Raw genomic sequence first — 12,769 nt, 5'->3', positions numbered from 1 at the left:
CTCCAGGTGAAACTGTTGTCTTTCGTCTTGGTGTATTGTTTTGAACTAAAGGCCATGTAGCTAGAAATAAAGGACCTTTCCTTTTACAAGAAAAAAAAAAAATCAAACAACCAGATTTGAAGATAACATCTAAATTAAACTGGTTTCCACAAGAAAACTGTGGTTGTATTCCCGAGCTAATGGCATACAAAGATTGAGATTCTAAGAAAGAACCCCAAATTACAAATCATCACAGGAAATCAGAGTTAACCAAACTAAAGGACATTAAAAAAGAAGATTGTGAATGTCTGATGATGAGTATATAGGTTCCCCTCTAAGGGTAAATTACTGTCTGCTATTGTATTTTAGAAATCCATTAAAACGTTTCTCCTAGAACTAATTATATTATTAATTATATTCTGACAAGCCAGATCGCTATTACAGATAAGTGGAATGGTTTTCTTGGAGGTGTAGATGCATTTTCATCCAAATTTGATTTGACTGAGTCGGAATTCACTTTAAGATATCTTAAGTGGCTATTTTACAATTTAATAGCTAGACTGTATGTTAGTTACAGTATCTGTCATTCAGTTCTTTCTTATCAAAGTGAATTTATAAGATTTTCATGATGACAATGCTTGAAGTAGTTTAAAATAATTATGTCATCTCGGATAACCATAAATATGTCTTCTTCCCTAGACAAAGACAAGAAAGCATTCATGGGGGCTGGCTGTTACCATGGACTTCAGTTAACTGTGTAGAGACAAAATGTTACATTTACATCAATCAAACATTTTCCATCTCAAGACAGAGAAACCTGAAAAGGTGGAAAGAAAGTGCCTGTGACCAATAATTTTGCACATATTCCAATTCAATATAACCCTAGCCCATTGAAACTGCACTGTAAAAGAGCTATAACAATGACAGAATAACAGGTGTCTTAAAGATTTAGTCTTTTGAGGGGGACTTCCACTGTAATTATTATATCGTAATTATATGTCTAAATGCACAAATATTCAATATTAATATCCCAGGTGATGATTTTGTATAGGAAGTATAAATGAGACATTGTAGATATCTGACATTCAAAGGGTAATTCACATGAATTGCAAAGTAACACCATTATAATAATGACTTAATGAGGAAATGAATTATGGACACCCATAATTAATATCCAACCAGCTTCTAACTGTTAATCATCAATTTGAGATCTAAATGGCATTAACAGAAAAAATAAAAATCAGTACAAGTGGGATAAAATGTGGGATTTTTTTAATGAAATCACCTCAATAATAAAAAGAGTACATTTTCTCCAAAAGGATTATGCAATTGTTGTCATCTTTGAGGACCAATTCTGCCACCTGGCTGCCAGCCTCTGTATTTCAAACTTGTGTTAGGTTGACGTCTCAGCAAAGTGTCACCTTCATCTATAGTTTTGGGTTTATCAAACACTGTTGATATATGGAAATCCTTTTTGGCCTTTTTTACAGGGTGTGTGACCAGTTTTTCTCCATGATACCTGTAGAAGTAAAAACGAGAGCATCAGTGTCCAATCTCTCATGTACCAAAGGTGACAGCAATTGTAACTTTTTCTTTATACACACCCAAAGCCTCTTTTACAATTGGGATGTTGGCCCTCATTCTCAAGAGCTTCAGGAATCCCAACCTGGCTGTGTCCCAAACCCTCACCATCCTTCCAGCCCTGCTTCTCCATCAAACGACGGCCAAAGCCCTGAGAAGACACAAAAAACACCAGAAAGTTGCTCATGTGTCCAGTAGACTGAAGTAGAAAAGACTGAATATAAAAAAGAGGCTGTGTTCTTACCTTTGTGAATCTCTCAAAGCTGCCAATAGACTGGCTGTGTCCAGATCGATCTTCAAGACCCTCTCTCAGCCTTTTCTCGTATCGCATTCTTACATAGTCACGGGCATCCATGTCACCTCCATCTGTGAGAGAAAGAGTTGTTTCAGAGAAGTCTTACTCTGCAGTGATGATTCAGTACATCAAATAGAGTAGTTACTTAGGATACCTTTATCGTAGTAAACACTCATGTCAACATCCCAGTCGTCTGCCGTTTGTTCATCAAAATCTTAATAAAAGAGAGAGGACACATAGGAAGAAACTCAAACATAGAAGTGCTTCATTATGACACATTGTGCTAAACTTTTTTAAATCTATAAATATGTTTTAATTTTTAAAACATCACTTGTTGTCATATTTGTTGCATACCTCCTTCTTCTTCTTGCCAGTATTGGGCATCAGTGTAAAACACCAGCCCCGAGCCACCCTTCTCCCACTTTAACTCAATCTCCTCTTCATACAGCCTCTCTTTGCTTCGCTCTTGGCTCGTCACATCTTCATGCAAAGCCTCATGGCGCTCCCACTCCTCGCAGCAGTCATCATCCTACAGCCAAGAATACAAAGAAATAAAAACACTGAGTTAAACACTGGTTCAGTCAGCCCTTTTGATCACATCCAACAAATGTTAACAGCAAATATGCATTTACAGATTGCATTCTATCTAATGGGACTTATTTTCAACCCACATCATCGGCATTTGACTGAGCATCCTCCTCCTCCTCCTCTTCTTCCTCTTCTTCACGGTGCTTATCGAGCTCTCTTGTGTCTGTATTATGTTTCTGCCTTCGTTGCGAGAGTGGAGCTGCTAATCTGCCAGGTCCTGATATTTCATGTCCTGTAGCAGTTAAAACAGTCTCCTCTGTGGCTGGAAGGATGAAAGCGTTCTGGTATTTGAAAGGTACATTTCCGTAACGGCGGTTAGAGCTGGTCTTTGGGAAAGTGAGACCCAACTTGCGGATGAGCCTTGGCGGCAGACGACAGGACTGAATGAGCTGGAGAAACACTTTAATTGGTGTGCCCACATTCCCATTCTGCATTAGAGCTGGCGGGTTTAGCTCTGATAAGCTTCTCAGGTCAGCTTCAGTGAAGCACTCTTCTAAGGACACCCGGTGCCTCTGCTCATGCTTTGTTTTGTAGGGGAATGACCCATCATCTAACAAAGAAAGACACAGTCAGGAAGAAAGAAAAACAGGTATCACTCAACGCTGTAAATTATCACGCCAACTGCACATTAAGAAAAGTATATGACATAAAATTCAAAGCAAACCGACATAGATTAGCCCAATGTTTTCTATTAAATCTTCCGTTTTAAAATAATTGTTTAAGAGATCAGCTTTCAAGAAAAAATGTTAAGCATCTACAGATAGATAATAACACTGTATATGAAAAGATACATATTGATTTTTAAAATATTTATTCCACTTCAATTAATTCAAGTTGTCCCGTGTTGCTTTACAGATTAGATACATCTGAACCAACCTTTGTCTTGTGAAACCTTGACTCGTTTGATAACACAGCGTTTAGACAGCCAGTTCCCTTTAGAGTCGATCCAGTGGTTTCCTGAATACATCCTGACGAATCTATCCGAATCTTTAGCATGAACTGAAACGACACAACAGCACGTCGCTCCCCTCTGCTCTTTCTTCTTGGATGTCTCTTCAGTGTCTTGGTCAATCTCCGGAGCTTTAGAGCCGCCTTCCTCTTCGTCTCGACACTCCGTGTTCGAGCTCCCCTCGGACTCCCTGAGGACCTCTGGTCGATGTCTGTAATGGAAACAATGAAAACCTCCACTTTCTATGAACTGACAGAAGTAATTTCTCAGTTGTGCAGATCGGAATGCGGCAGGAATATTACAAATAGCGAAATACACAGGAGTAACGGCTTCAGCGTCCGCCATGATTGTTTTCCTGGCCTCAAACGTCATCAAAATGAGGTTTGGGAATTTACGTCACATCTGCTTCCTGAGTATTTACAAAATAAAATAAAAAAAGGAAAAGAAGCGATGAATGAAAATAAAATAAAAAGTAAAGAATCTAATGATTTAAAAAACTTAAAATCTATAATTAAACTGTAAGAAAAAGTCAAGTGTTTGTCCATATACTCTTTTTTATGTTCGATATATATCTAACTTTATACTGAAAAGGGGAAGACAGTAAAGCAACATTTTCTGTCCTGCACAGTGTTTTTGGGCAGAACTACAAAAGACTTCGTTCTGTTTTGTTTTTTGTTCGTTTGTTTGTTCGTTTTTCACATACTAATGTTTTATATGAGCTCTCTTAAAAAGCCCATCCCACAACTACCTGTACTAATGGGTCACCTACTACCCAGTGCCTTAAGTCCTGCAACCCAACCCTGAAGACAAATGAGCAGCAAGGGCAAGAGTATCACTGGGGTTATCAAGTGGGTACCTGCTCTCACTGGTGTTTTGTTCAGTAAGGCCTATAACTCCTCAAAGAGACTTAAAAGTCAGTTCTGGCATCCCGGGGCAACCCCTATCTATGCCAGCTCTAAGTGTCCGTCATATCCATTGGTAGAACACCTCAATTAACCCAACCCGTTCAGTATTGTCACCTTAAATGGACCCACACTTCCCACATGCAAAATACAGGTAGTGACAACACTGGCACTGTTTATTCTACCCTTATCTGCTCCAGCCCTTAAACCCAGAAAAAAAGGAGGAGTCTGTAATGAGAAGTTGGAAAGAAAACGGGTAAGGCAGAGCTAGGACAAGGGGCCGGTTTAGGCCAGAACTAATCCCTGCTGAGCTAGGCTGCCCCCCCCCCCCCCCCCCCCCCCCCTAAAAAAAAAAAAAAAGCCACACTCTCAGATCGATCTCCATCCTCCCTCAGCTTCAACATCCCTGCCCGGCCCACTTGACCACCGTAGGGTCCAGAGCCTTCAGTTGCTCTGCTCCCTGTCTCTGGAAATTCCTCCCACCAAACACCCGTGATATTGACAATTTGACTATTTTCAAATCCCATCTCAAAACCCATCTATTCCGCCTGGCCTACTCACACTTACTGCCACGCTAACTCTTTTTTTATTATTATTTCTTTTAAACTTTCATATAAATCCACTTTTCTTTTTAACTTTTGTTAAAGTGTTTTTAAACAATGTTTTGTATGGCGTCCTTGGGTGCCTTGAAAGGCACCTTGAAATAAATTGTTAATTATTATTATTATTATTATTATTATTATTATTATTATTATTATTATTATTATTATTATTATTATTATTATTATTATTATTATTATTTAAAGGGAGGGGAATAAAGAACAGGCATGTAAAGAGGAGCTTCTTGATAATTTGGCCTCAAACTTGTAATATTTCTCCTCATGCAGATCCACTGACTCATTCTAACTGCTTCATCTGATGTTTAGCAAATTCTGTAGTACCTACACATGGACACAACATAGAAAGTTTGGAGTTGAAGACTATAAACTTTCAACTAACATAGATGCAGTGTCTGTGATGCCACCCATTTGTTTCTGATACAGAGTTCAGAAGCTTATCAGCGGTGTATGCCATATTGAATATGCCGAACTCACCTTAATTTTAAGTTTGGACGAGGCAGACCTTCGCCTCCTCGCTAACAACTTCTGTGTGCCTGCCAGTTACTAATGCTCTGGAATGGGCAAAACTCATATGATAATTAACTTTGAAAATAGTGGGTTGTAAAAAAAAAAAAAAAATCATCCCCCATGAAGTGTGTATAGGTACAGAAATGAACTACTCAGACCAATTAATTGGTGTGTATGTTATTTCTAGCGTTTATTCTGCCAGCCTCCAGCAGACTCTAGGTGAACAGTAGTTTAAAGCATTTTGGATAAGCTTCATATTTGAAGACTTGACTTTCCCACCATGAAACCCAGCTCTTTTATGATGAAAAAGAAAAAAAAAAGATGCTCAAAGGTTGAAAAAATAAACACAGTTTCATTAAACCACTTTTGAGAGTGACCCTCAGTCTTAACAGCCATCGGGATTTACAAAATATCATACAGTCGCCCAAACCAACTCAATAAAGAAAATGAGGAATGAGGAATTTTTCCAACCTGGCTGCATCAAAAATTAAGATGTTCAGAGAAGAGAGGAAAAACTGTAAGAATTACTCCTTTTTTAACTTTGCAGAGATTGACTGTTTTGATTTAAGCTGAGAAAAAAAGTAACTCATTGAGTTGTGTTGTTTTTTGTTTTTTTTTAGTATAAAAAACCTTCAATTTTTAACATAAAACTTCAAAATATAGTCAGTCAGAGTTCATTAACCGAGAGGCTAACTCTCCCTCTAGCCTTCACCTCAGCGTTTATCAATGTGTTTTGATAGGAAAAGGTAGTAAAACCAGACCTGTGTGTCTGGACCCTGACATCACTTTACACATCATTAGACTTATTGCTCATTAGTCATAGCCTGCAATGTCCCAAAAACCACTAAAGGCCTTGAGTCAAACTCGTGATTCATACACAGTCTCTTGGAGGAGTGGAACAGACTTTTTGTTTAAGTCAGCAAAATCCAGGCAAACAGGTAAACAGGTCCAAACAGGGAGTCCAAAAAAATCAAAGTGAAAAAAAAAAAGCCAAAAACACATGAAGGCAGGAAGAGAATGATCTGAAACAATGGAAGAAGTAAGTTACCCAAATAAAACAGGAAATGCAAGAAAGAAAGAAAAGAAAAGAAAAGAAAAGAAAAGAAAAGAAAAGAAAAGAAAAGAAAAGAAAAGAAAAGAAAAGAAAAGAAAGGGGGAACAGAGGATTTTAAAAAAATGTATTAAGAAGTAGAAGTAGTAGTAGTAATCATTACAGAGTGGCAGACTTGCACCGTGCAAAATAGAGCCCATGAGGAAGAATTAAAAACCGCAATTTCTGAGATTCACTGGAGACTGGTAGCAGGAAGACAAGGAGACCACTTACAGACCAGGCCAGTAAAGTTGATTTTTTATAGCAATAATAAAAATATTTGCTGCCCTTTTCAAAAGAAACAAATTGAGTCTGAGTGTCTCATTTCTCTGTTGGCACAATCTGCATGGGACGTTGACTTTATTTCATTACTGGTCATTTTTGATGTTATTAATGAGTTCTTCAACTGTTGGGGCATGCCTGACAACCAGGAGGCTAAAGGCCCACCTCTTTGCCTCATTCAAACTTGAACAAAGTTGGTTGAGTTCAGCAGTTCCTATATGATCAATGCCGACAGTAGGCGTCAAAACTATATATCAGAAAAATCAGGCAACATCATGACTACAGCTTAAGAAACTACATCTTTCTTCTACAGTCTTTAGACATTGGAATCACCTGGCTTTTATAAGTCCTCCCTAATCATTATTAGTCTCATATACGTCTAAAACCAGGGATAAATCATAAAAAAATGAAGGTCAGTAATTATATGAATAGGAGAGAATGAACGTTTAAAATCTTCAGGGTGAGAGCTTTAAAACTCCCTGATTTGAGTTTGGCAGCTCAAATTTTAATTAAATGAAGATTAATGGTTAATAACATTTGCCTGAATTGATCCAGTGTAAAAATGAAAAACAAGCTTGAACTGGGATCTATGTGACCACAGGATGAATAAATAGGACATACATCTGAGTAATCATCCATTACAAACTCAGCACTCTGAGTTTAGCCATCTCGGGGTCAGTACCCCTAAAGTGTTTAAGTTTAGCAATATGTTAGTTTACTATGTATGCTTTGCCTGGTCAACACTAGAGCATGGCCTCCTGGTACAGTAAGTCAGAGCAAAGATCCATGTTATTCGAAGAGAAGAGTTACACTGCACAACCCTGACAGGCTCTGGTGTTCCAATGATTAAAAGTTGGAGTGGTAATGTAATTTTTTTTATCCTGGAACAGTAGGCAAGATTGACCATTTAATCTTAATCCACTCTGATTCCTACATCATTATATGATAATATTTTTTATTTAAAGATAATTTTATTTAATTTTTATTTTTTACAATCGATTCACTTTGCTTGAGGCAAGGAGAAAATATGTAGGTGAAATAATTCTGTTTTATATAATATCTTTTAAGTTCATAATGCACTGTGGGTTTACAGTGTCCAAAAAAACTACAAGGAAGAGAATACCAAAATGTGTTGACACTTGTTAAATTTAACACACAGTTTTAACTTGTGATAGGACCAGCCCTAAAAGCCCAATAATGTCATCTTTTCATTGTAATCCTTTTGCCAATGGGGGAATGAATCTGCACTGTATTAGCTGTGGGTCAAGGTGAAGTGTCATGTACCAGACACGGTGTCCGTCACACGCTGAGAGTTCAATGACCTGGGAAAGTAAGGAAACATGAAAGTCAATATTTGACGGAAACCTTGGAAGAAAAGCAAACTGTGTTTCACTCAGCGAGGGAGAGGTCAGCACAGCTCTCTGTAGAACTGTCCAACAGTTGTTCTGTTAAATATCTAGACTCAACTTTATTGATCTACTTTTAAACATTTTCAGAGATTGTATCAAACTTTACGATTAAACAAAAACTAAGGGACTCTTCCAGTTTCAGGCATTACATCATACTCCATCAGACTTGGATCATTTCCCTGATTGATGTCAGAATACAACGAGTGTTCCACTTATAGAATGAAGGACGTTTTATTTTTACTGTCTTAGTCAGAGATAAGCGTCTGTCCTCCGTGCCCGTCTCTGCCTGCTCCTAACCTCTATAAACACAAGCCTTATCACACACATTTACAACTGTGAGTGTGCTTGATGAAGCCTGAGGGTGGCTGGGTGCATTACAGGTCATTCTGCTGGAAGGATCACATCCTTAATGAGGCAGTTTTATTGAGGATCTTAAGTTGAAGTTCATTTTGATCAAAGTTATGTGACTGCACAGGTATGCGCTTTCTTAAATGAGTAATGACAGATATATCATGATAATGTCACGCCCTGAAGACAGTGAATTCTGTAGAAAAGAAGGGATTGGTAAAAACACTTTAAAATAAAACAAACACTCGGCGACTGGTGCTGCCAGTAGTGTCTGGCTTGTAATCTCTTTATTGCGGTCATTCACTCGGTGCACTGACCTTGACTCCAGTGCTCCCTGGTTCATGTCTTCCTCCATAATTTCTCTCCTATGATGGTTTCAGGCTTTTTGGCTTGTGCAGCTGGTGTCCTGTCTGAAGGAAAGTACATAGCATGTTGTATATTGTATCCATAAAATGTAGTAAACATCCCAGTTGGTTCAAAGTGAACCCTTGAAATGTGCGTTTTGTTTATACAGTATGTGACAATAATAAAGTCATTTGCTTATCAGTGTAAGTCCTCAGTGCCAGGCACCGCCAGGAGATAGCAAATTAAGGTTAACGTGGTTTCTGGATGTCAGGTGGAAAATTGTGACCCAGACCATAAAGTGGAATTCTTTAAATTCCCTGCTGCCAGCTATCTATCTATCTATCTATCTATCTATCTATCTATCTATCTATCTATCTATCTATCTATCTATCTATCTATCTATCTATCTATCTATCTATCTATCTATCTATCTATCTATCTATCTATGAAACTATACTTCAGTACAGTTTGTAATTTTTATACAACCCCAGAAGAGGTAGGCCTGGCAATCCATGCTCTCATCTAAAATAAATATTGAATGTAGAGTTATTATGTTGAACTTCACCAATCCATTGACTATTATACCTGTCCTCTGATGGTGAAGTTCATGGTTTCTAGAAATATCTGTGCATACCTTCAGATCAGAGTATTTCCAGTGACTCCTTCAGCTTTTCATCTTGCCATTAACAGGTGAAACCCACACTCGTAGAGTTTAGATTTATACTAGTATGTCATCAGTGTGCAGCTACATATCATTTGTATTTATTGACAAAGTAAGATGAACAAAGATATGTACACATTACTCTAATCTCTCCTTATTCATATGAAAAGTTTGTTTGTTACCTCTGTGAAGACAGAAGTAATTCAGCCTCTGCCGATGCTTAGCTTGTAATAGTACAGTTACAGTAACCAGTCAGACAATCACAGGAATAAAAATGTGATCCAGCATTACGTTAAGCTCAATATCTAACTCCTTTTGGCAATGGATTAGTCATTCAAAGTTTCAACTCAAATCCTTGATGTAACCTGTGACTCTGTTCTTTCTCCTTGAAATCATTCTTACTGGTTATGAATGCTAAGCTAACAGGCCAGCTGTTTACTTTAGAAGGATCATTATTTTGCCATCACAGTGACACCAGAAAACTGTACTTTTAATATATGTGGTCTTGCTGTTATATTAAGTGCCAATCAGCAAATGCTAGCATGCTGACTTTATTATATATAAAGGTAAATATAGTCAAATTGCACATGGTTAGTAATACATGTTAGCCTGTTGAGGGCATGACTTTTTAGCCATTACACTACTAAATTAAAATTCCCTTTAAATTTAAGTAAAATATCTGGGTGAATTATATCAGAAATTCACACCTTAAATGATTAAGTTCTTGCTCGGTGGTCAAGAGTAGTAAGGTTGTGACAAGTTGTTTGGTATTTTCGATGGCTAATAACTTCAATGGTCGTACAGTCCATTTAAGGACATTAAAATAATAAATTATGGCCAAAAAATTAAAAAAAGAAAGAAAAACAAAAGAAAGAACACTGTTTTCAAAATGTCAGTCCTTTTAATGGCACCAATAAGATACATTTATGGAAAATAGAAACACATCTGATTCAAGTTGTTTTCATTCCTTGAGGACTTAACTTGTAGGTCAATGCCCTCTCTCTGCTCTGGACTCTTTCCAGTAGTGCAGGTGTGAGCTGGCAGTGTGCAGGGACACGGAGCGGGGGTGATTACCTCTGTAGTCCTTGGTAGCTTGGTACTGCCTGGGTTAATGACACTGGCTGTGAGATAAGGCCCAACCTTCTTGATATCCAGGCGTTACTCCACCGGCTCCGCTTCATTGAGAAAAGCTTATCAGTTTCCCAGGGTTATACCATCAGTCACCTGGCAGAGCACATGGTTGTTTTTCACAGAGAGTATTGACAAGTCAAGGTCCACTTTGCAGGCTGGGCTGGAGGTATAAATACAGGAGCGCTGGAGGAAGCAGCAGCAGACACTCATAAGGAGCTCAATTACACTTCACCGCAGAGATCTCTACAAGATATAATATGGATAACAAATGTTATTGCTCGGCCAGCAGCGACAGGCTTTCTAATCCCATCCTCTTCAACATCCTGAGCCAAATGGATAACAGCAAATCAAGTCAAGACACCTTCAACTACACCACAATTCCTCATAGATGCAACTGTGAGCAGCGAAGGACAGTGTGCTTGAAAAGGCCGTCAGAGATCTGCAAAGAAGCCTCATCAGTCCTGGTGAAAACAGTTCATTTCATGAAGAACTTACCTGCTTTTAACCAGATGCCTCCAAAAGACCAGTTTGCACTTCTCAAAAGCTGCTGGGCACCACTCTTCATCTTGGGTCTGGCCCAGGAGCACATAGACTTTGAGGTGATGGACACTCCAGCAGACAGCATGCTGAAAAAGATCCTCCTGAACAGGCAGGAGTGTCCTGATGTGGAGAGGGAGCAGCCTACCATGGCTGGAGTCAGCAAGCTCAAATCCTGCCTCAAAAAGTTCTGGAGTTTGGATTTAAGTCCAAAGGAGTATGCATACCTGAAGGGGACAACAATATTCAACCCAGGTGTGTACGCATGTAACAGTTTTTCACAATAAAACACCAAAAATAAAGAACAAAAATGACCAAATCTGTGGTATCCAGCTTTAATTTTTTTGTTTTTGTATTCCACAGATGTCCCAGATTTAAAGGCAGCTCTGTTTGTTGAAGGCCTGCAGCAGGAGGCACAGCACGCCCTTAGCGAGGTGGTCCGACTCCTTCACCCAGGTGGCACAGAGCGCTTTGCTCGGATCCTCCTCACAGCCTCCATGCTACAGAGCATCACGCCAGGCCTCATCTCTGAACTCTTCTTCAGGCCTGTGATAGGCCAGGCTGATCTTCTGGAGCTGCTGGTCGAAATGCTCTTCTGCAGGTAGAAGAGGCTTCCCCATGATCATGCTGAAAGAAGAGGTGAAGCAGAACTTTGAACTGAATGGAGAGACAAAGCAGACTGCCAGAAAAAAGCACTTACTGTGCAGTAGCTTACACAAACTGTGAATGAGTGAAGATGAGACCATGAAGTACTGAGATCATCGCAAAACAGAGGTCACAATATCCCAAACTGAGAAGGTTGTTTTCCTTTACAGGGAAATTTGGACTTTTCACTGACTGTTCTTATTGTTGATATGTTTTTCTCATGTTTAGGACACTTTATACTTAAGATAAGTTTCTGCTATATTTTTAATAAATATATTTTTGTACATGAAATAAAAAAACTGAATGTCATTTTTATCTAAAAAAAAAAAAAAAAGACTCACACAGTATTTGTTTCATATTCAAGGAGTTACACCTGATAATGAAAACAACTTCATCACCAGCTTATCTGAATGATTACACTGTGAAGCCAAGTGTTGCTTCAGCTCATTTATTCAAATTCTAGTCAGGATGCCTGCGTTTCCAAAGAAAGAAAATGTGTCACAGTCAATCCTCTGGAGATTTATAAAAAATTACGCAAGACACAAAACTCCTTTAAAACAGTGTGGTTCTGGGTTTGAGATGATCTTCAATGGAGTGTTTCACAATTTTATTTGAAGCATGCAAACACACTTCTTTATCAAGAACAGTGTGCTTAAACTGAATCTAACAACACAAATGATACAGTTATTTGTCAGACTACACGCTTTATATTAATGGCCAGGTGATGCCACTTAAATCAAAACAGATTAACTGATGGATTACAGCTAGTATTGTTAATATTATTATTTTTATTTATTTTTTATTTTTTTAAGAGTGTTGCAACTTGATTTTAAACCATTTAAAAATTGTCAGCACAGAAAGATCTATTTAGTCTCCTAAGACCCAGCGCCCATGTATGTG

At 38.3% G+C, this 12,769-nt stretch overlaps 2 protein-coding genes across 2 annotated transcripts; one reads left to right on the top strand and one right to left on the bottom strand.

The window, feature by feature from the left end:
• Nucleotides 1–1,248: 1,248 nt before the first annotated feature.
• Nucleotides 1,249–3,769, bottom strand: gpatch3 (G patch domain containing 3). The gene is made up of 7 exons (XM_074683808.1): nt 3,320–3,769; nt 2,527–2,993; nt 2,210–2,384; nt 2,010–2,069; nt 1,805–1,926; nt 1,584–1,711; nt 1,249–1,498 (listed from the first exon to the last, which is right to left on the bottom strand). Exons 1-7 carry the CDS (start codon nt 3,762–3,764, stop codon nt 1,315–1,317), a joined length of 1,581 nt encoding a protein of 526 aa, XP_074539909.1. The 5' UTR covers nt 3,765–3,769; the 3' UTR covers nt 1,249–1,314.
• A 7,077-nt stretch (nt 3,770–10,846) lies between these two features.
• On the top strand, nt 10,847–11,904 carry nr0b2a (nuclear receptor subfamily 0, group B, member 2a). The gene is made up of 2 exons (XM_074683646.1): nt 10,847–11,479; nt 11,588–11,904. Exons 1-2 carry the CDS (start codon nt 10,945–10,947, stop codon nt 11,827–11,829), a joined length of 777 nt encoding a protein of 258 aa, XP_074539747.1. The 5' UTR covers nt 10,847–10,944; the 3' UTR covers nt 11,830–11,904.
• The last annotated feature ends 865 nt before the right edge of the window (nt 11,905–12,769 follow it).

The sequence above is a fragment of the Halichoeres trimaculatus genome, unplaced genomic scaffold (assembly GCF_033239565.1).
Source record: "Halichoeres trimaculatus isolate MK-OKI-2021-1 unplaced genomic scaffold, fHalTri1.1 fHalTri1_scaffold_12, whole genome shotgun sequence".
In the NCBI taxonomy this organism is placed as follows: domain Eukaryota; kingdom Metazoa; phylum Chordata; class Actinopteri; order Labriformes; family Labridae; genus Halichoeres; species Halichoeres trimaculatus.
This window is presented reverse-complemented; position numbering and strand designations above follow the sequence as displayed.

What these genes read in the sequence shown, in the direction of transcription:
- gpatch3 (XM_074683808.1), bottom strand. Translation starts at nt 3,764, where the DNA reads ATGACGTTTGAGGCCAGGAAAACAATCATGGCGGACGCTGAAGCCGTT. An exon ending in CAAGGTTTCACAAGACAAAG is followed by an intron (nt 2,994 to 3,319) that starts GTTGGTTCAGAT and finishes TTTCTTTGTTAG; the next exon opens with ATGATGGGTCATTCCCCTAC. An exon ending in CTCAGTCAAATGCCGATGAT is followed by an intron (nt 2,385 to 2,526) that starts GTGGGTTGAAAA and finishes TCTTGGCTGTAG; the next exon opens with GATGATGACTGCTGCGAGGA.
- nr0b2a (XM_074683646.1), top strand. Translation starts at nt 10,945, where the DNA reads ATGGATAACAAATGTTATTGCTCGGCCAGCAGCGACAGGCTTTCTAAT. An exon ending in GACAACAATATTCAACCCAG is followed by an intron (nt 11,480 to 11,587) that starts GTGTGTACGCAT and finishes TGTATTCCACAG; the next exon opens with ATGTCCCAGATTTAAAGGCA.